The sequence below is a fragment of the Osmerus eperlanus genome, chromosome 10 (genome assembly GCF_963692335.1).
Source record: "Osmerus eperlanus chromosome 10, fOsmEpe2.1, whole genome shotgun sequence".
Lineage (NCBI taxonomy): Eukaryota > Metazoa > Chordata > Actinopteri > Osmeriformes > Osmeridae > Osmerus > Osmerus eperlanus.
The window spans coordinates 4,115,434-4,137,171 of NC_085027.1; the positions used below are offsets into that span (position 1 = coordinate 4,115,434).

The following is a 21,738-nucleotide window of genomic DNA, read 5'->3' on the forward strand; positions in this document are numbered from 1 at the left end:
TTTCATATGTAACTTTAATGTAAACAGGCAGTGAACTTTGGCATTCATACATGGACGTTTGTCACATGGACTAGCTCAAGTACCTGAATAGAAACTAATTCAATAAAACAACCTCTACAGTATTGTACTGTACTGTATTCATAAAACATAGCAAAACTGGCAGTAGAGAATAGAAGAGAGACAGTGTTCATTAAAAACAATTTCTTACTTATAAGGCTGTCAGGTCTGTGGAAAAAAAACAGGGTGGATCCCATGCACCATTTGCCGTTAGTTGGAGCTTAACTGGCATTCATTTTCAATTCCCCCCCACAGTTATTGAATATAGGAGAGCAGCAAAGACTGACAGGTACAAGTTACCCCAGCGGCAGTCGTTAATTAGCAAGTCCAGGAGTAATGGGTGAGCCAGGCTCCCTTTCTGGCAGGAAGACACTGACGGCAGTCTCAGCTGGGGCATCTCTGAGGCGCTTCTCTTCCTATTAGACAGCAGATCTCCAACCTGCTTCCTTACTCGTCCAATAGTGGAGAGACGGGATGTCAGGATCGGTGAGGAAGTGTGTCTGCTCCAATGGTTGTCAACCCGGAGCTTCTCACCAGCGCACCGCGTGGAATTAACATGATGTCATAAACACATTCACACACTGCCGGGATCCTCCCTTAATTTGAAAAGAAGGTGAGGATGACATGGGCCTATGTACAGTAATGGGATGGGATGTGTTTATGTATTTTGATGAGTGCCCAGGGGAAAATACGTCTTTGAGAAAGGAGATGATAGACTCGTCTCGAGTTGAGCTCAGTTTTGACATTCGGTTGGGGATGGGTATGCCAGTCTCCTGGTTGATGGATGGGTGCAGTGGGATTAGCAGACAGACTTACTGTATCTCCATCCTACTGACTGGCCTTCCCTTCTGAAACACACACACACACACACACATAATAATTATTCTGGTCACAAGGAAGAAGGTTATCAGATTTAGAATTGTTGATAAGGTGAGGAAACTTTAGAGATCAGTTTGTATGCAACAATGAAACCCTCCCTGTGACATCTAAATACAGATGTGATCACAACCCTTAAATGTAAGGAGACACTGACACAACGTCACTAATGATCCAGTGCTTTGGTTATCCTAAAAAAGTGATTTTATAATACTTCAAAGTCTTCAGCTTTTAGTTTGAACTGCAACAATTAAAAAGTGAACCTTCACATTTTTAAACTCTTCTGGACTCAGTAAACTTATAATCCAGACTGCTTTTTCTGCTGACCCATACACCCCCCCCCCACACACACACACGCATGCACACACGCATGCACACACACATGCACACACGCATGCACACACACACACTGACTGCTAGCATAGCAGCTCTTCTACCTGCATCATTAAACTGTTTAGAGAATTAGCTTGGACAGAATGTAATTATGTCACACATGACGCCCTCCCATTTTGGGTTTAAAAAAGCAAAAGAGCCGGCTATTAGCATAAAGGTTCCGTTTCTATACATAATTAGAGTCAATCATATACACCTGGATGCAGACAGTGCCTGATGTACAAAATTAAGAGATAAAACTGTCAGTTTAGAGAAAGATGAGTTTTTCAAGAAAGGTAATATTAGAATTAGCCTACATTAAATGGGGAGGGAGAGATGGGTTAGGTTATGCTTCATATTGCTTCATGTCTGGCCATACATGCTCTGTATTCCATGAAGACATCCTTGTAAAGGGCTCTTTTGATTCTGTTGTGCCTTGAGTGAAGAAGCGTGCAGACCGGGAACAGATGCTGAGCTCACATGGGGCTGGTGCAAACTGTCTACATTCTGTCACCGTTTCCTGAAAAAAGGTTCTGCCAATAGTTGTAACCCTCTTTTTAATTACTGCTGAACGCTTCTTCCGCATGGAGATTGACCTATTTCTGAAGGAAGCATCAGCATGTGTCTGAAGTACAACAGATCAGTATCAAACAGGTCCAGAGATGGGAAGTAACAAAGTACAAATACTACCAGATTTTTCTGGTATCAGTACTACACTATTTATTTTTCTGACCACTTTTTACGTTTCACTCACAACAGATGTTTTACACAAATATCTGTACTTTTTACTTCCTACATTTTCAACAAGGGAGACAGCAATGTTGACATGAGAATAGAGACATTCCTGATCACCCATGGCCATATGAGGAAAAACTAAATTGTTGGTGTCAAAAAGGATTCCTGGCGAATGCTCTTGTGCCTTTTTGTATTACTGTATTAATATGATGTGAGGTCCAACAGGTAGTAGTCATGGTTACTTTATACTTAAGTATATGTCAGAGCCCACAGTTCTTTACTTTAACTTGAGTGAAAAAGTGTAGTCAGTACTACATATTCTGAGTCTTTTTAAACATGAGTATTTGTACTTCTACTTGAGTGAAAGATGTGTGTACTTTTGCCATCTCTGAACAGGTCTAACAGAAAGCGAGCAGGAAATACTGACATCCTGACGAGGATAAGAAGCAGGTCAGATGACTGTAACGTCTGAGTCCATCTACAACATTTTCTTGGGAATCAGGAGACAGAGGGTAAACATATCCATATGTATTATAGAACTGTGCTCCCTTTGAAAACTCACTTCTGCTTCCCTGCTAGCGTCCTCCTCTGAGGGCAGCAAAGCTCTGCTCCTAATCCATCACCCAAATGAACACAACACAATATTTTCACACCTGCATGCCTCTCATCGGATTCAAATCTACTTTCAGACTCCCTTTTGGAGAGGAATGAGGCTTATCTCGTAGAGGAGGTCAGTCTAAACCGGCAAAGTCAGCAACGGGAGTAAAATAAAAATACCTCAACCTTCTCTTCTCTGAAGATCTGAAAAATGTCTGGAAAACAACCACAGACTGACAACAAGCTAACCTGATAGGATTGTCTGTGCTGTCAACACGAGCAATTGAAACTTTAGACAGAGTGCGGTTGAACTCAGTGTTGAACACGCTAGAACTTTTCTCGTCTGAGAAATCTCGTCTGAGAAATCCTACATCAGTGGAATAGCACCCTTCTTCTTGTTAGCAGGTGAAGATGCAGCCTGATGGACACTTTCATTTACTGCCAGTGTAGAAGATTGCAGTCTAATTTGCTCAGGCTATTGGAGATTGTTCACTTAGAAGACACAGCGGCACACTGGGATCATTCTAATGAAGCTCTGTAAAACCACGGCACACTTACTTCTCTGCTCATTTGCATTGAAATGGAAGTGCCATACTTCATTCTCTTCCTTGATAACTGTCCTCTTATTTATATATTTGCAGAACATTGAACAGAAAACCAAAAGGAAACCGCTGGCTGTTTTGTGACAAGGACGTAAATGACGACAACAGGATACATCTTGAAAGACCAAACTTCTGAAAGTTTCAGGTTGAAAAGTATGAGAATTCAACGTTCTGCAAAAGCAACATTGAGAGCGTCTTCCTGGTGCTGAGTTAGCACCTAGCAGCAGATTGTTGTTGTTTCTTGTAAGGACTGTCATAGGAAGAACAAAAAAAGTTCCCATCTGGGTGATTATTATTGTAATGTCTAGAAAAGAGTATACACTCGCTAAGAGTATATAATGCACTACACATTTCTTATTTTAAAAATGAGTGTCTTTTCAGCTTTTTTGTTCCTTGTTAGTGGGTAAACTGTGATTACAGGTTAAATGACCTAGAAAAATGCATCCTCGCTGTGTCAATGACACCACTCTGTATCCTCTACTCCCCAGTCCAATAACAGAGGGTTACACATGGGGACAGGACAGGAGGAGGGAGACACAACATGTCACCTCACTCCAGCATCATGCGTCATCCTCTGAAAACCTCATATGTAACTCCCCCCCCCCCCCCACACTATTTCTATTATTTTGTCTGATTTGCCCCCTCCAATCTCCTTCAAGGCCCCCTGGTGTTAATTATATCACTGCTTTCCCCTGGAGCAAGCTCGGCCTGTGGAAGTGCATTCATCTTGATTCTCCACTCCAGTACAAAGGCTTGTTTGAAGAGACTCCTGTGGTACCCCCAAAGGCAAGGGGGTGATTCAGAGCCAGGAGTCGGTGGAAGACGGAGCAAAGAAAAGAGCTGAAGATCATTCCTTGTTTACGGTGGGAAAGATGCATGCAAATCAACTCCCTCGCTCCCTCTCCTCATATTAGTTTTAATCTGTATCGTGATAAATATTTCAAGTACTGACGGAGAACATTGAGAAAGTGGTGACCACTGGCTTATAGTTGTTGTGATTTATTTATCAAGGTACGGAGGTCACTGCTGTGTCAGAAGCACATTCCACCAGGACTGAGTGATTGCTGGGAGTGCCACAAACTATCTCTCTCACCCGTGTCCTTGTGCCAGACCTAGTATACTCTGTTCTCTGTGCTGTTGAAACCACAGCACAAAGTTCCCAAAGGTCAGACATGATATTCCCTCTCGGCGAATGAATGTCCTGTAATACTCTGACACAATAATTGCTCAAAGTTTAATAGAGACCAGCCACTCCCCATCCCCACGTACCACTTTCATCCAACAGATGCGTTTTCCTCAACTGAGACTGTCACCCATGCGTGCGTGCACACACACGCACACAACCGCACAGACATGCAGACCACATACACACATAAAAACACGCACACTATAAGCAGCACTTGGTGCTGGGAATACCCATGTGGCAATTTATGACGAGCAGTGATGCTTGCCCTCCTGCTATATGCTGTCCATACGCTGTGGTGTCAGTCACATCCACACACAGCCATCTCACTGACAGACTATCTGCCAAACCTAGGACTGTTCTTTTTATGAAGACTAGTCATTCAATAAGGACTGAAAGCAGAGGAGATCGAATTCAGATTTCCCTGTAAGGATTCTTTTCAGACCATTGTAAGGTCGAACAATCAGTTACGTGTGTGTGTGTGTGTGCGCTCATTTGATCATGCATGTGTGTCTGTGAATGTGAAATGGAAAGGTGCTACAGGTACAGTATATAGTTATGTGTTATGTAGTTATGTTGTGCTGTGTTTGCATTGTGTCTTTGTAATCTACATGTTTATGTGGGGCTCTGTCCTTGCTGTGCTTGAGAAGTGCGATCAATGGAAAACGTATTCATACTTTCAAACCGGATGTGAATTATGCTAACTTTCCAGGTATTCTGAAAGGATCCAGCACATTACTCTACAGTACATGTTTTCTCAAGTAAGAAATTTGGTTGACTTGATTTTTGCCTGAATCAATTTATATTGTTTCATCTCAGCTCCCTTTACTCTCCATAACCTTGTGCTGCTGTAAACAGGCATGCAACCTGGCTCGTCAACACAGCACTTGTCAACCATCTTAAAGCTCAGAGTCCTTTCATTCTGTCCAAAGTATGTTCTCTCCCGACATCACAGTAAGAGTAAACACACTTCAGAAAGGTACGCACATAAAAGGTATCTCCCTCCATGGCGGCAGATTTCCATTTGAGGAACTACTTACCATTTCCATTTCTGACGTCTGTAAATCTCTTGATGTTTTGAACATCCTCTCTGATTATTTGACTTTGTAGACAATAACAATAATATGGGATTCACTGTTTTGAGCAGAATCATAAAGACTCGCTCTCAAATCAACACTTGCTCATTGTTTAAATGGATTGTGAGGTTTATTTATTTATTAGTTTATTTGACAGGGACAATGCAGTTAAACATAGCAACAGAGCAAAGTTTGCAGCTGATGTGATGCACATAGAGTTTCTAGCAAGAGCTAATTTTCAACTCCCGTCCCTGGATGAGCCTTTCTACAATAGCACATAATAAAAACAATATACAATTTTAAAAATACAGAATAAAAAAATACACATTCAGAACACACACATTCTAGGAACTAATTCGAAGGGTACACAATGCAATTGTACTAATTGAAAACTCATTCACGCTCAGACATTTACATGGGTACAGTTTTGGTTTGCTTTCAGCCATGCCTTAAGCCTAAAGGTGAACATTTTAAACTTAGAAATTATCTTAATCTCTGTGGGCAGTGAGTTCCACAGTTTACAAGCCCTGTAAGAAAAGGCTGATGTACCAAAAGATGTCCTGCGCTGTGGGACTTTACAATTTTGGTTTAGGGAGCCCCTTGTCACTCCTTGGTTGTGTGGGTGTTTGTGTCTGAAATGTTTATTGTATGAGATTGTGTCGATAGAGGACTGCTATGTGTGTGTGCGTGTCGTAAAGACCTACAGTACATGGTAAATTCAGACAATATGTGGCCAATGAGAAAAGCAATGTGAGGAGGAATATGTGTGTGTGTGTGGAGGGCCTCTTCATCCATGTTATTTAGGGTGTTTCGGCACCCAGTGGTTTCTTCAGCCAAGACCCTGAGTGGGGGGATATTAAGTGGTGTTGACAGGCTACACCAGAGACCACCCCTCAAGTCGACTGAACACAGCCCTGCCCATGTCACCACGATGGCCTGATAAACAGCCTTCGTGACTCATACATCACCTGAGAGACACATTCTGAGGTGCAGAAATGCAACCCACTGCCTACCCTCCTCCAGGCCATGTGTGTGTGTGCGTGTGTGTACGCACGTGACAGTGTGTATGTGTGTTTGTGATTGCACGCGTGAGTGTGTGTCACTGTGCTGTGGATCACATCCAGTCTCTCATCTGCATTATGAGTAATCTATGGTAGCTAATTGAGCCCACAGGCAGTTGGTTTCAATGAAGGCTCTTGCATTTTTCAAGCAAAACAGGCAATAGTGAGCTCTCAGGGGGGGTTACTCACTGTCTAGAGGCAAACAGAGCAGAACTCCTACCGTGTTCATTAGCTGTCATTGATCAGTGAATCAGTCCCAGTGCACCTCTCATGCCACTGTCGAAATATTGCCACTTTTCTACCATAAAAAATAATAATTTATAAAGGTAAAGAAAATTGAGCTAGAACAGCATTTTCCTCGTTCAATTTTTCACTGCATGTTTTCGATGCGTACGAGCCCTCGTTCTTCCAACCCACAGCATAGTGCATATGCAGACTTTTCTGTACGTTAGACCTATTCATCCGATAGCCTCCGGATATCAATATGGTGCCGGTATTTGCACATTTTGTTATTGGCTTTCTTCAGTGGTCATCACAATGTAGCTGGCTATTCTGTCACTGAGCAGATGTACCGTTCTGTAAGGCTGCTGAGGTTTAAGCACGCTGATAAACGGCTGAGACAATACCATAAATAATGTAGAGGAGCTGAGAGGGTGAGTGAGAGTGAAACTCCAATCCCAGATAGCCTGAACTTCCCATGATAGCGTCCAGCGTAAGCGTCCTGTCCGACATCATCAACGTCAGACAGGCCTTGCCCGGTGGTAGACAAGCAACACCCGAAGGGTCCCGTCTTTCCGAAGGGGCTATATCCTGTCCCAACAAAAGGAAAGGTCAGCGCATCGCCAGGGACAGCGCCAGCGCAGCACGCCAGCGGTCGCTTTCCTTTGAGGAGACTGTGAAGAAACGCTCTTGGAACACTTTCTACCCCCGTTTTTTTATGTCTCACTTTATTTCACCCCTAGTTATCTCTTCCTCATTCTTAACGGAAGAGCTGCTCGTGGTGATGAGCTGCTCGAGACAAAAAAAAAGCCCCTCTGCCCGCTGGCTGTAGAACGTAACAATGAGATATATTCTACGAGTGACAGCCCAGAGTTTAAGTGGATATATAGGGGAGAATTAAATCAATATTTCAGAATTCTAGTAAGGAAGTGGGGAGGAAAGGGCTATTATCTAGCCATAATTGTACCTATAGGGTCCTTTTAGATGTATTAATATCTAAAATCTCTACAATCTCAATCGCTAGTCCACAACTTAGTAAGGTAGGCTAGGATGTATATGGCTCTCTCTCTCCAATTTAAATGATTCTTTTTATTCTCCTTGTGTCTGGAAACGGCTTCTCTTTTCATTTGCAGATGTCTGGCTGATACGCTATGCCAGCATGTATGCTCAATCTTCTGCGCCAGGGGGATTCTTTGAAGCCCTTTACATCGAAGAGTCTGCGTAATATACGTTGAAGAGGGAGGGATCATTAGTGTCATCATGACCACTCCATGCTGAAGGCAAATGAATTTGGATAGTGCTTACATCATTTGAGAGACGAACACAAGGGCAAAGGCTAGAGTCCTCCATATTGCCTAGAACCTCCCTCAAGGACATGACGGTGTCCCCAGAAATGGAATGATATGAATGCGCCCATAGCACAGTTTACTGTTTCAAAATGCCCACATTCATTCAAATGCTTTGCTCTGCTGACTCACTCACCAAGGTAACCCAGGCTATGAACAACAGTACTTTGTGAACAGCACTGTACGTCTAGCCAGCTCTTTGCTCCACACTAATGAAGTATGGGGAAACATAAATCACATATAAGCATAAACATCAATATACCAAAGGTTTATGAAAACAAAATGGCCCATGACACTAAAACAAGATAATCAGATGCACTGACTTCCGTTATTAAACAAGATATGCTGCACTCGGCATAAACAAGCTGATCAATACATATATATATATATATAAAAAAACTGCCACACAAATATTAAAAGAATTGATTAGAGGTGATTCAGCAGAGAGGGTTGTGGGTTTACAGGATATTGGCCTGCATTAGTGGTGGACCTTAAGGTGAGGTTATACTGTAGTCATGACAAATAACCTCCCAGTCATTCCTGGGCCTGGGACTTTATTTGGGGTAGTTACAGAGAATGAAAATCTCCACCCTCCATCAGACTGTAGTTTACTTACTCTACATACTGTAGTTTTATGTCTAGACCCAATCTGGGCTCAATAAAAACATGCTGTAACTGTCCAGTGCTGTAATAAAGAGATGCACTGTATCCCTGACGCCACACTTTGCTTTCAGTTATGACCTCATGAAAAACAAAAGCGCTGTAAAAAGATAAAGGTACGTAGTGTAGTAGTAGTGTCTTTTACACAGTGCTGCTCCGGTTTTGCCTTCAGAGCCACCACGTTGCAAGCTGTGGCAGAACAAAATGTATGGAGGGGCCTTATGAAGCCACCCCAAATATCCACATGCAGTATCAAACTTCCCTTGTCAGGATAAGAAAAAAGGGAAAAACAGATTCTCCAGGAAAAAAAAGCTGCAACGACAGAAATTCTCTCCTCGGCCTTCAAGGCTTTGTCCTCTGTCTGTAACAGTGGCTTCCCTAAAATAGCTGCTGTGTTTCCTCACCAAAAATTTGTTTTCTTTCATTTGTCCCAGCAGAGACCCGCCCAGTGCCCAGGAAGTGAGCTGTGGAGCCTGTCGAAGCGTGGCCACCGAGCCTGGGGTCGGTGCGAGGGACCTGCCGATCCCCGTCCCCAGAAAGAGGGGCCACATGGGGCCCGGGGGCCCAGGGGCCTTGCACTGACACCAGCCAGGACCCGGTCACTGGGAGATAGATGGTGCTTTCCCTGTCTGTCTGTCTAGCACTGCATTACTGCTTGTGTGCATGCTCCCGGTCACCCTCGCTACACTGCTGTCTGCACAGAGAGAACACCACAAACTCAATGTCTCTCGTGTCTCCGTCGCACTGTGGGATATTGGAGGGTAGTGGGTGAGTCATTTCAACACGACCAACCATAGTGATTTATGCAGTTTAATTCATGTCCTGCTATGTACTGTAAATGGGATTGTTTTCCCAAACTGACATGAGCCAGTAAAATAGACTTGTTGAGGCATATGAGATTATCAACATCTAGTGCACGCGTCTGGCACAGAAACATGTGGCTTATTCCCAAAGATTTATCTATCAATTTCTTGTGTCATTTTAGTGGCTCACACAAGCACACCTGGTGTTGACAGATTAATGACCCATAGCTCAAATGATTACCATTAATTAGTTTGCAAGGGGGGCTACGGGGGAGCAAGGCATCGAAGACGACTTTTAATAGCAGGGCACTGAAATACGTTTGCCATGGCAACCAATGACACCACGGCGTTGAAAATCAAATGTCAAGACTTTCGCAAACTACTGATTGTCCTTCACAGAATTAATGCAGCCTAACCTCATCACAGAAACAGTTACATACTGCCTTTTGAGACCTTGGTCCTCAAGAGCACTTACCGATGAAAATACCAGGCAATTGTCGGAGGAAGAAATGAGTTGTGAAGATACTGGAGCAGCGCACACACACACACACAAACACACACACACACACATAAAGACAGGCACAAATAAGCTCAGACAGAGCCTGGTTCATTTGATGTCATCCTTACTCGTATTGTAAGCAAAACACACACACACAAACACACACACACACGCACACACACACACAAGGACCTCACAGGTGCTCAAACAAGCACAAAACACCAACATGGACACACATAAGCACATGCACACACAAACGCAGACAAAGAATTTTGGATTTTAATTCATCCTTACCTGTATTAATTTGGCTTCAGCTTTTCAGAGGTGTCATGGCTGAAAAGAAAAAGAAACAGGAACATAAGCTCAATGAAGACAGCCCGAGAACTGGGGATTTGGGTCACATTGTGGATACAGGCAAAGAGCCTACAAGGATAGCTACTGCAGTGTAAAAGACTGTTCTAGAAGCATGCACGTTCCCTGAGGTTGTTCCAGTGTCACACGAGACCAGTCAGTGCTCTCCCATATTATTGCACACCTAACGAGGAGTCTCCCTGATGGGAGGATGAACGAGCGAGATCACAATCAACCTCCCTCCCTTGAACCCCCCACCCCCCCTCCTTCACTCCCCCCCCCCCTCCCCTCTCCACTCCTCCCCTCCTCCCCTCCTCCACTCCTCCCCTCCCCTCGTTCTGTCTCTCCTCCCTCGTCTCCGTGCAGCAACCTTGCCATAGCTAACAGGAAGCAGAGGGCACAGTGCTTTATTTAATTAGCCACTGCAGCTGAGTGCTCATGTGGAACCGGAGCGCCCCTCGGAACACAAACGGGGTGGGGGGGCAGAGGAAGGAGATGGATCAGTGCCCTCCCCCATGGGGGGAGAAGGGGGTGGGGGGGTAGCTGGTGACGGCGCCTCTGGAACCCGGGTCAGGCGACGCAGGTGATGACGTCGGCGGTGTAACTCATCCCGGAGACGGGCCGCTCAGTAAGGCTCACGGCCCTCCCCCCCCCCCCCCCCCCCCTCCGCTGTCCCCTTCTCTCCTCCCAAAGACAGTTTTAGACACGCCTTTATGCAATTACTATCTATCTAATATTCTAATCAGGACGGACGTGCGCTGCATTGGTTGTTCGCAGGGTTGCCGAGAAGCGGAGAGCAGGGGAGAGGGAAGAGGAGCGCCGGGGCCTCCAGTTTGACTGCTTTCATTAGGTTTGACAACACTCATTATTCCACATGATTTAAGAGGTGCTATTTCTACCATATCTCTTGCCATGTGACAATGATCCGCTGGCCTTCTCTTCACGGACTAGTAGATAACCTCTAAGAGGACACCAACCCTCGGTCTGGCCTGCTCTGTACACATAGCACACAACATGATGAACACAGCTCAGCCCTGAGGGAGAGGAACTCCCTAAGCACACTTTTAAACTCGCCACCCCTTGTGTTAAACTTGCCACCCCTATGTGTATCACTAACCGGAAATGCCTTGTACTCGTACTGTATGTTCACCCCAGAAACACTATGGGGGGCATGAGGGGGAGAAGATTTGAACTTATGTTATGGTTAAGTGTTGAACCGTGGAAGCTCAACCCAGGGACAAATGAAACGAGTGATGAGAGATTGCTGACTTTGAGGTGACACTGGCACGTTTTATCCAGAGTGAAGTACAAATACTTCAATCAGAAGATCACGGATCGAGAAGTGCGGAGCACCAAACCGTATTTTGGCGGGCAGAGACAAGGAATGTCCTGTGTTCATGTGCATGGGTGCAGTCCCCAAACCCAGCCCTGTGAAGCATGGGGACATGTGTCTTTCTAATGAGCGCTCCTGCAGCCATCCTGTGGCCTATATTTGCTAATGAAGGCATCGCAACTGACTACATATCTTTAGGAGCTAATGATGGACTGCTGGGAGACAGCACCACAAACAGCTGAATGTGTACTGCGTCCCATGACGCAGTACAGACTGGGATATGTTACACAACCCAACATCAATGGTCACTCCCAAACGACGTTGTCTCGGCATAAAAGCCTTAGCCGTGTAACGTTCAGCTCGTTTGCGAGAAAGAAAAAAGAAAAGACAGGGACTAAAATCCGGGTAAGGAGGCCTCTCTGATGTTAGAGCTTACAAGAGCTTATGGAGCCTGGCTAAACAAGACTACATGATGCCAGGCATGGTTTGAACCAAGAAGAAGGGTTGTGTTCCCCCGGGGAGAGGAGAGAGATGTTAACACCAGGGGACATCAACTCTCCCCAGCTTTGTTGCTTGATTTAAGGCTTGTGAACACAGGGGGTTCTGTGTCCTATTGGATGGTACACCCTGCGGAGGGTGGGATGTCCTTTTCCCTAGGTAGACATCTGCCAGTCATCCTCGTCCAGATGTACCTCGCACCTCAGATCCCCAACGAAGCCGCCGCCAACCGTGAGGGAGGAGAGCAAGCTCCAAACAGAGGTGACTTTGAGTCGGAAACAGCTGCCTGTGCTGTTGTCTGTGTGAAGTCACCTTTAATACCCCTACCCCCTCCTCCGCCTTCTTAAAAATCAACAAGACATTTAGGATGATGAGCTCGCATGCTTTAATATGGTTCTGCCCATTTTCAACCCATCCCTCAAAGGCGGAGCCTTCGGAGTAGAGGAGATGGGTGACAGAGGGCCATTCATTCGGTTTAGCATTATAGGGCGTGACATTAGCTAGTCCCCCACCTTTGCAGGACCTTGACTCGGCAAGGGTAAAGACGGGGTTAATTCAGTCACGCAGTGCCGAGCCCATTTTCACATTCCTCTCCCCTTTCTGAGGGTGTTTCAAATTGCTCTTTCTGATGATGCTTCCTCAGTGAAAGAACTGGGTCACGATGAGTCCTCTCTGTGCTCAGCCAGGGCCCTGTTGCTATGGCCAGTAGCTGCTCTGAGCCCAATAGGCAGGGAGAGAGGGGAGGCAGGGAGAGAGGGGAGGCAGGGAGAGAGGGGAGGCAGGGAGAGATGGGAGGCAGGGAGAGATGGGAGGCAGGGAGAGATGGGAGACAGGGAGAGATGGGAGGCAGGGAGAGATGGGAGGCAGGGGAGGCAGGGAGAAATGGGAGGCAGGGGAGGCAGGGAGAGATGGGAGGCAGGGAGAGATGGGAGGCAGGGAGAGATGGGAGGCAGGGAGAGATGGGAGGCAGGGAGAATGGGAGGCAGGGGAGGCAGGGAGAGAGGGGAGGCAGGGAGAGATGGGAGGCAGGGAGAGATGGGAGACAGGGAGAGATGGGAGGCAGGGAGAGATGGGAGGCAGGGGAGGCAGGGAGAAATGGGAGGCAGGGGAGGCAGGGAGAGATGGGAGGCAGGGCATGCAGGGAGAGATTGGAGGCAGGGAGAGAGGGGAGGCAGGGCATGCAGGGTGAAGGGAGACAGCGGTGGAAGGAGAGGCAGGGAGAGAGAGGGGCTGGAGCTGGGCAGAGAGATGGGAGCCAGCCTGAGTGTAGGCTGCTCTCAGATTACAGCCCTGCTTTAAACAGCACATCACGCTCAGATTACAAAACTAATGTCAGAGAGGAGGTGGGGAGGTGAGGATTGTGGTTGGGAGGGTGTGTGTGTGTGCGTGTGCTTGTGTGTAGACGACGGGAGGGATGTGCAAGATTCCATGTCCTAAGGCTCTGCCAGTTTCAAGAGAATCCTGGATTGTAGGCATCCTGTTTGCTAAACATTGCTCACCAAGCTCTCCGCCTTTCAAAGCAGCAAAGGAGAAGAGGCCTGCGGTTGAAATACATGAGCCCTGGTCCCCAGTTATCATTGGTTATTGTTCCAATCAGGCTGCCTTTGAAAGGGGAGACGAGCTCTCCCCTGGACAGCTCATTAAGATAAAGCACAAACGCGGCTCCCCCATCATCCTGGATTTATTAAAGTGGGCTTCATTTCAGCTCCTTTGTCTTGCACAGGAACCTCTCCCTTTGTCGGTGCAATTGGAGCCAGATGGCAAAACAAAGCCTGTGTCTGGAGTGTTTAAGGAGGTCTCTCTCCTCTCTCTCCAAAGGCAGGCCCGGTGGTTGAGCTTCTCTGTATAATATATTTCCCCTCCGCCTGCCCTCCTTCCCCGCCCCCTACCTGGCCTGCACAGGTGTGCCGTGAGAGGGCAGGGTGGGCCGCCGGGCGGCGATTAGGACTTGTTAAGTTGTTGCATGAATGTGTAGGACCTCTGAGGGTTAAACGGTTCTCTTCACCTCTCCACTCTGCTCTTCTCCTCTCTTCACCTCTCCTCTCGTCTCTCCTTCTCTCGTCACTGCTCCTTTCCTCTGCCCTCTTCTCCTCACTTCTCTTATCTTCATCTCTCTTTTCTGCTCTTCATATCTCTCTCTCCCCCTCCTCTCCCCTCTCCTCTCCACTGTAATGGAAGTGTAGGTGTGGGACAGCTGACCCCGCCTCTGGCTGCAGAGATCACTTTGAAACATTCATGAGACAAGCATTAGGGAAAAAGTCATTGTCTCTCTTCTGCTGGCGACCTTCCCTTTCCTCTCAGCTTATTAAAATCACATAGTATTAACTTTGCCGTTCACTGAGAAACTGAATTATTCAATCAGACTAAAGAAGGAGTCAAATGAATAACTTTAATGACATTAAGGCTTGAGAGAGAGCTGGCCCGAAGTAACCATGATGGCCTTGACAGCATCGGAAACTTGCTCTGCTTGCTAATCACCACATTAATGTAAGAACCATAAGAAGAAATACTAAGCAAAGTATTATATTGCAGCAGGAGCAATAGAACAGATGACATTAGTATTCCGCTAAGATGACATGCTCGAAAAGTCGATAAAGGGATCCTTTGCAATCTATAACTTGTTTGCGATATCGCTGAAATTTCAATGAGAGCTGAGCATGCATTAAGAATGAGAGAGAGTGTATGGGTGTGGTGAAGCGAGGAGAGGAGCCCTAGCAGGGCATGCAGGAGCAGATGTGTTCAGGGCTCACCTGTCTTGGCCTCCTCCTCCTCCAGCTCCTTGGCCTCCTCAGCTGTTGGGAGAGAGAGAGAGAGAGAGAGAGAGAGAGAGAGAGAGAGAGAGAGAGAGAGAGAGAGAGAGAGAGAGACAGAGAGAGAGAGAGAGAGAGAGAGAGAGACAGAGAGAGAGAGAGAGAGAGAGAGAGAGAGAGAGAGAGAGAGAGAGAGAGAGAGAGAGAGAGAGAGAGAGAGAGAGAGAGAGAGAGAGAGAGAGAGCCACCAGGCGATCAGACAAACTCAGAACGCAGCCCGCCCTCCTCCGGTTTGCACCAGCGTACTTCATTAAAGACCATGGTGTGCCCATCTCTCACAGCTCTGTCTGACGGACGGCTGTGGCTGGGGGGCTGCCCCCTCCCCCCCTTCCCCCTTCCCCCCACCCGCCCGCCCCCACTTCCACTTCCACACACACGCGCATGTCCTGGCCCACTCACAAAGACAGTAATCACATTACTCTATGGCCACTGGCTCTTTGGAAACACACTGTCAACTGGGTTAGGCTGACGGAGCCCACAGGGATGGCTTCACACACACATACACACCTGCGCAAAGTGCGCACGCACAAACACACACACAAGCACCCACAGGCACATGAGCCAAAAATAGACCACAAGCTACGGAAACAGAGGATGGCTGATTCGAATTTTATGACACCATCCTCTATGCAACTGTGTTTAGGAGTTTCCATTTAGTGTCTGACACTTACTCTATGCACAGATTAAATGATAATTGGGCCAGATGAAGTGTCAAGGCAGAACAAATGCTGCCTTCACTCTTTCTGTGTTTTTGTAATTTGTTTGACAGTAACACAATGGGAAAAAATGAACTGGCAAATTATATCAAATGCTTATAATTACAGCAGTGGTAATATATGCATGTTTCAAGAGTGGGTTTAAAGAATATAATGCAGTTGAGGCCATAGTCTTTCACACATCCCACAGCTCATTTCCCTCTCTCGTTCTCCGAATCTATTTTGAATTCACATTTTGTGAACACTCAGTCATACAGCATGCGTATGCCCACAGGTTATCGTCTTTCAGAGACAGATTCATTCCAATCTCCAGCCTCTACGCTGGTTCTTTTGCACCCCGTTTTTCTTGGTAGTGCATGCCCACCTACTTACAGTATGTCTACTTCCTCAAAAACACAATTTAGGAGAGTTTCTGAGGAACTCCTTTGAGGTCATATACATATTTCAGAAGCAGGTCTTCTTAAAAGTCTAGCATCAAGTGCAGGTGAAATAAACATTTACTCTTCAAAGTAAACAGTATTTATTATCGAAGTGCCAAATACAGGATGTTGTCCAGTACCTGTAAACATTTGAAAGCATAATCCTGGCCACCATGAATGTTACGCTGAATGACTAAGAGCTCTCAAGCTTTTTCTTTATTCGTTTTCTCAAACATAACCATCGCCCTGTGGTCTCAAATCTGTATACAGCAAACGTCTGCAGAGAGTAGGTTCTTCATTCTACATCAGGCAACCAGCACATTCAACACAACCGCCCCAAAACAATGGAGAGAGAGTGCTGTGGCGCATAGATGGGATTCTGTCACACCTCTGCGGTCTGTCACCCCGACGCCGTCCTACCCCACAGTCTGACACCCCCGCCCAGACGTGCATGAGACCTTGAGATTCGCCCCTCCGTACCCCCAGCCTCCTCGTCCCGGTGCTCACACCCACACCTTCTGATGGGTCAACCTCTGACACTGAGGCACCAAGCTGCCCAGGGGGACCAGACCACGCGGCTAAAGACAAGGACGAGGCTTCTGTTTTATAGTCCGGACCGGGGGCGAGGGATCGGTGGAGACTGAGACTAAAACGAGAGGCCATCGCACATGAAATGGGCTTTCCGAGTTGAAGTATGGGACCTTTCAACCGTCCGTTAGAAAGCTGCGATCTGGGCGGGCATTGGCTAGATGTCAGGTGCTGTGAGAGCCCAGGGCAGCAGCTGGACAGACAGCCTCACGCCCTCTAGAGTGTTATGATCTGTATGGTGCTCATCTTTCGGGTGACCTTCATCTATCACACACAGACAGCCATCCCACGTCACTTACACACCACTACCAAGGGTCCATCTGATTAAATCACATGCTCATTTAAATGTCAAATAACCTTAAGGATAATAATAGAATGGCCTAGGATAGGTCGGTTTGAGAGCATATGCCGTGCGTGTTCTCGGGTTAATTAAGGAAGGAAGGAAGTAATGAACTGAGAGAGGAAGGAAAGAAGAAAGGAAGGAAATAAAAAAGGAAGGGAAGGAAGGAAGCAAGGAAGGAAGGAAAATCTCCCCAATCGACATTGAGATACTACAAGTCCCATAAACCGAGCTTTCAGTTGAGACTGCAATCCCACTAGCTGCTCTGCCCTGTTACACTGCACATCCTTCTGCTCCACATACATTATGACAGGGAAGAAAAATGACTTACTCCGTTTTTCACTAGTTCTGACCCCTCTACCCTCACCACCAAGAGTCTGAGAGGAGAAAGTCAACTTCAATCTGGCCATACCCAAGAACACTATTAAAAGATAAGACAGCCTCAATTAGGGTGCACTCCTTGCTTCCTGCCTTTCCCACCACTGCGAATGGGGATTGCAATCCCCATTTAAACATCTCCACATCGATATTCATACAGTATCATCCTATCAGTGAGTGCGCAGTGCCATGATACGTGAACAAGTCAGTGCGTGTACTCCTCAGGGCTGCAAACAGGAAACATGAAGGAGTTGGGGGACGTCAAGACAGGAAACAGGATGAGACATAACAGTCCAATAAAATGAGAAGCGGATGAGCAGATAATTAGCCCAAACTGAAGGCAGAGAGGAAAAGCCTGGCTCTAGTCACCGACCGCAAAATCCTGTGACCCAGCAAAGCCTTGGCCAGTGGGTGGGTATGCCTTATATCACTCTTCTTCCATTTCATTTGATTTCATATGTTCCATGCAGCTATTTACTCTTTCCTGTGAGTCTGTGTCACTTCCAGATTTATTTTTAAACCCCAGGGCCCAGTGCAGACACTGGCTGACCTTTATTTAAATGTCTCCTCCACTCGGAGCAGATCTCATTACAGCAACACTGGTGGCTCCACACTATCCATTCTCCTCAGAAATCTTTACTTTCTCGCCGCTTGCAATTCTTCCCCAGTTATTCCACACTGCTAATTGCCCAGCCCCCAGTTAATGAACTACCAGACAGGAGTCTAGCCATCACCAGTCCAAAACATTTCAACACATTTCATTTCCTCTGGATTACAGAACTCGGACAACTGCAGGGTAGATTAGGTCATTTAACACCATATGAACATCCTATCCAAACTATCCGTCCCTCTACAACCAACATCACTTTTTGTGGGCACCAGTGTGGCGGCGTTTCTACATTTTGCCTGTGGCCCAGTCTGTGAGAAAACGGAGGCATATTCAGTCAGACCAAATAAACAAGTACAACCTGTGCACACTTTTCCCTGTTAGGGTCGGATGCAACTCTTACCCTTCAATCCAGAGTTCTAACTTTCATTCTGTGCTTTTGAAAAGCAAGAGGTGAGAGGGTCAAATGGAACTTTTCACTTTTGAGATTCGGCTCCAAGAGTAACACAGCCGCTTTAAATATAACGTGTGTGGCTGTTGCCTTCCTTGTGTTTGCAGGGGGGGGATTCGTGAGTGTGGTTCACTGGTAGAGTGTTTATTTTCGGTGTGTTTTGTCCTCTCACCTGCTCTGGCCTCCTCGCAGCTCTCCTTGATCTTTCTCCTGCAGACGGCAGCCAGGGCGATGAGGAGAGCCAGCAGACACACTGCCAGGCCCACAGTCACCCACAGAGCCACAGGGGGGAACACCATGTTCTGACCTGAAGGAGCCAGGGAGGGAGGGGCACGGGGAGCGAGAAGAGAGGAAGAGAGAGGAATGTTACCCACTTCAGCACACTATCATTTACACATTTACATTTAGTCATTTAGCAGACGCTCTTATCCAGAGCGACGTACAGGGACATTCCCCCGAGGCAAGTAGGGTGAAGTGCCTTGCCCAAGGACACAACGTCAATTGACACAGTAGGGAATGGAACTGGCAACCTTCAGATTACTAGCCCGACTCCCTCACCGCTCAGCCATCTGACTATCACCATAACCGTCACGGTTCGGTAGCCATTGTATACATTCGTTCCTATCCTCGTCGTGATCACACTGTAACGAATGATTCTCCCAGCAATATTTGCCATCATCATAAACATTGTCAACAGCATCATCATAATTGTTCTCCCTTTCATCACCTGTCTTTATCATAATGGTCATCACCAAGGGTCTCACGATCCAAATGTACCCACATGACTTTCAATGTGTCTGGCTTGATTTATCGTTCTGAGAGTCTGCAGACCCTGGAGTGTGTCAACTTTCCCATATTGTGGATATCTCAGGTGTGACATGGTGTCTCTTTTTTCACTGGATTTTCAATCAAGGGTTTGTGCCTTCCTGTAAAGAGTATGGACCTGTGCTATATGCTGCGTTAAGCTTCAAGTGACATCTCTTTTGTCTTCTTACTGTTATGTCTTCAAGTGATTCTGATGCCACACAGCAAACAATCACAAAACCTTTTCCACCTTTTTGATAAAAATACATTTCAAACTTGGACTTTTCATGCGCTTGCAGAGACACTACAGTGGGTCTTTCAATCAGATGAAAGCAAAAATTCATTCTGGTGGCAATTAGATTGAAGAGTGAGTGGCAGCCTATTGGCAAACTGGAACTCATAAAAAAAGAAAGAAAACGGTTAGAAAGAGAAAATACAAAAAGATATTGCAGACATCCCGAAATTTCCCCAGGGCATTTGGATGCAAGAAAAAAAGTAAGAGGAGAAAAACATTGGAGCCACTAACTAGCTGTGAGCCTGGCGCTTCCACAAACAGGCCTCTCTCAGAGAGCCCACTCCGGGCAAGATCATTGAAAAAAGGCAAAAAATTGACTGGCGTCTGGAGGAGGAAATGACAAAGCATCTGGAAGGACTTGGCACAGGCTGTGAGGACAGAGAGAGACAGTATTACACAGCCAAATACAGAGGTCAATTGGAGGCATCTTTTCTTTTTCTGGGAGGATAAAAACAGCCCAGAGAAATGCCATCCATTTTACCTGATCCAGAAGGCCAACAAAGTGCCATACTGGAGAATGGGGGATTGCACAAAGAGATGGAAGGTTCTTGAGAGCAAGGCCACAATGAGGTCATAATGTTCTTAATTGATATGTACATTTTGGGGAATAATACAAGTGGTGTCAAAGGTTATGTCAAATCGCCTGACCTGAACACTGCAAATTATGTATTAGACCTAATTCAACCAAGTAAAATGAGAACACAAACCCTGATGAGTAAGTGAAACTCATTAGAAGTTTTTACGGTAAGCTTATTCCATATTCAGTTATATTACATTAGTGGTAGTATTTTGCTGCATTCATACAAGATGTCCTGTACGGTCACACAACGCGTTGAAATGACCTATGCCACTGTCCCAGCCGTTACAAACAGACCCTCGTCTGAGAAAACAGAGAAAATCAAGACACTCCATCTTGTCGTTTTCGACAACGTTGTACATGCTTCCCTGAGCTCGCTATGACGGATGTGTCGAGGCTGTCTGTCTACCAGGCCCTCTGCTCAAAGTCTATTTAAAGGATGACACCTGGTAGCATGACGATCTTAAAACACAGACGTAGAACGAGGCTTCATCAGAGCGCTCTGATTCATGCCTCTCTCTCTCTCTCTCTCTCTCTCTCTCTCTCTCTCTCTCTCTCTCTCTCTCTCTCTCTCTCTCTCTCTCTCTCTCTCTCTCTCTCTCTCTCTCTCTCTCTCTCTCTCTCTCTCTCTCTCTCTCTCTCTCTCTCTCTCTCTCTCTCTCTCTCTCTCTCTCTCTCTCTCTCTCTCTCTCTCTCTCTCGCGCATGACGACTTCACATACGGCCCAAAGAAGACTGATAGGTAATGAATGTGTCTGGCACTTTTGCAGAGATACTGTGCTCCAGCTCACCCCCCATCCACTGTTTTCTCACCCCCTCGGGCAGACTGATAAAGACAAATGCCATAGTCGGCTATCATTCGCACCAAGGCCCCAAAGGGGAGAAGGATCATATTTTTCTTTCTCTCTTGTTTGATGATGTGATTTTGTTTTCTTCAGAAATAGATTTGTCTCTAATGGCTCTGTTTACCTACCCTCCTCCCTCCTCCCTCCCCCCTCCCGTTCTTCTCTCTGGCGGTGCGAGGATGGAGTAGTTTGGGCTGCGGTGTCACATTATGGAGAGTCTGCAGGTTGCCGTGGCTGCGGTAGCAGAGCCACAGAGGGACGGCTTGTGGGATTTCTACAGAGCACAAGGCAGGCAGAAAACGTCCACGCTCGCATTCATGTCTGCTCTGGTCGGTTATTGAAGAATATTTTAAAGATGGGTGTAGCCTCTTCATCGCATCCAATGAGAGAGCCCTCAAGATGTGTTTCTACGGAGAGCAGAGGGCCGAAACAGGGCGTGTCTTGGGGAGGTGTGTTCGCTTTAGAACCGTTGATATTCAGGTAGCCTGAATGTTATAGCGTTAAAAGGCGCACTCGCTTCTCTTAGTGTTCGGACCTGAGGTAAGCCTTTGGCTTTTAGTTTGGAAAGGGAGCAACCGAGGAAGCCATTTAGGTAAGCATTTCATTTTTAATTGGAGCGAATAGGACAATTAAAACACCAG

The 21,738-nt window shown here is 46.4% G+C and overlaps 1 protein-coding gene across 1 annotated transcript in view; it reads right to left on the minus strand.

Annotated features, from left to right (window-relative positions):
• cd276 (CD276 molecule) overlaps positions 1-21,738 on the minus strand; it is a 40,822-nt gene continuing 19,084 nt past the window's right edge. The window contains exons 4-7 of the mRNA XM_062471772.1: positions 18,750-18,884; positions 15,019-15,060; positions 10,381-10,419; positions 1-905 (exon numbers count right to left, since the gene is read on the minus strand). Coding sequence (XP_062327756.1) covers positions 10,397-10,419; positions 15,019-15,060; positions 18,750-18,884 — 200 coding nt within the window. The 3' untranslated portion in view covers positions 1-905; positions 10,381-10,396. The remainder of the gene's footprint in view (positions 906-10,380; positions 10,420-15,018; positions 15,061-18,749; positions 18,885-21,738) is intronic.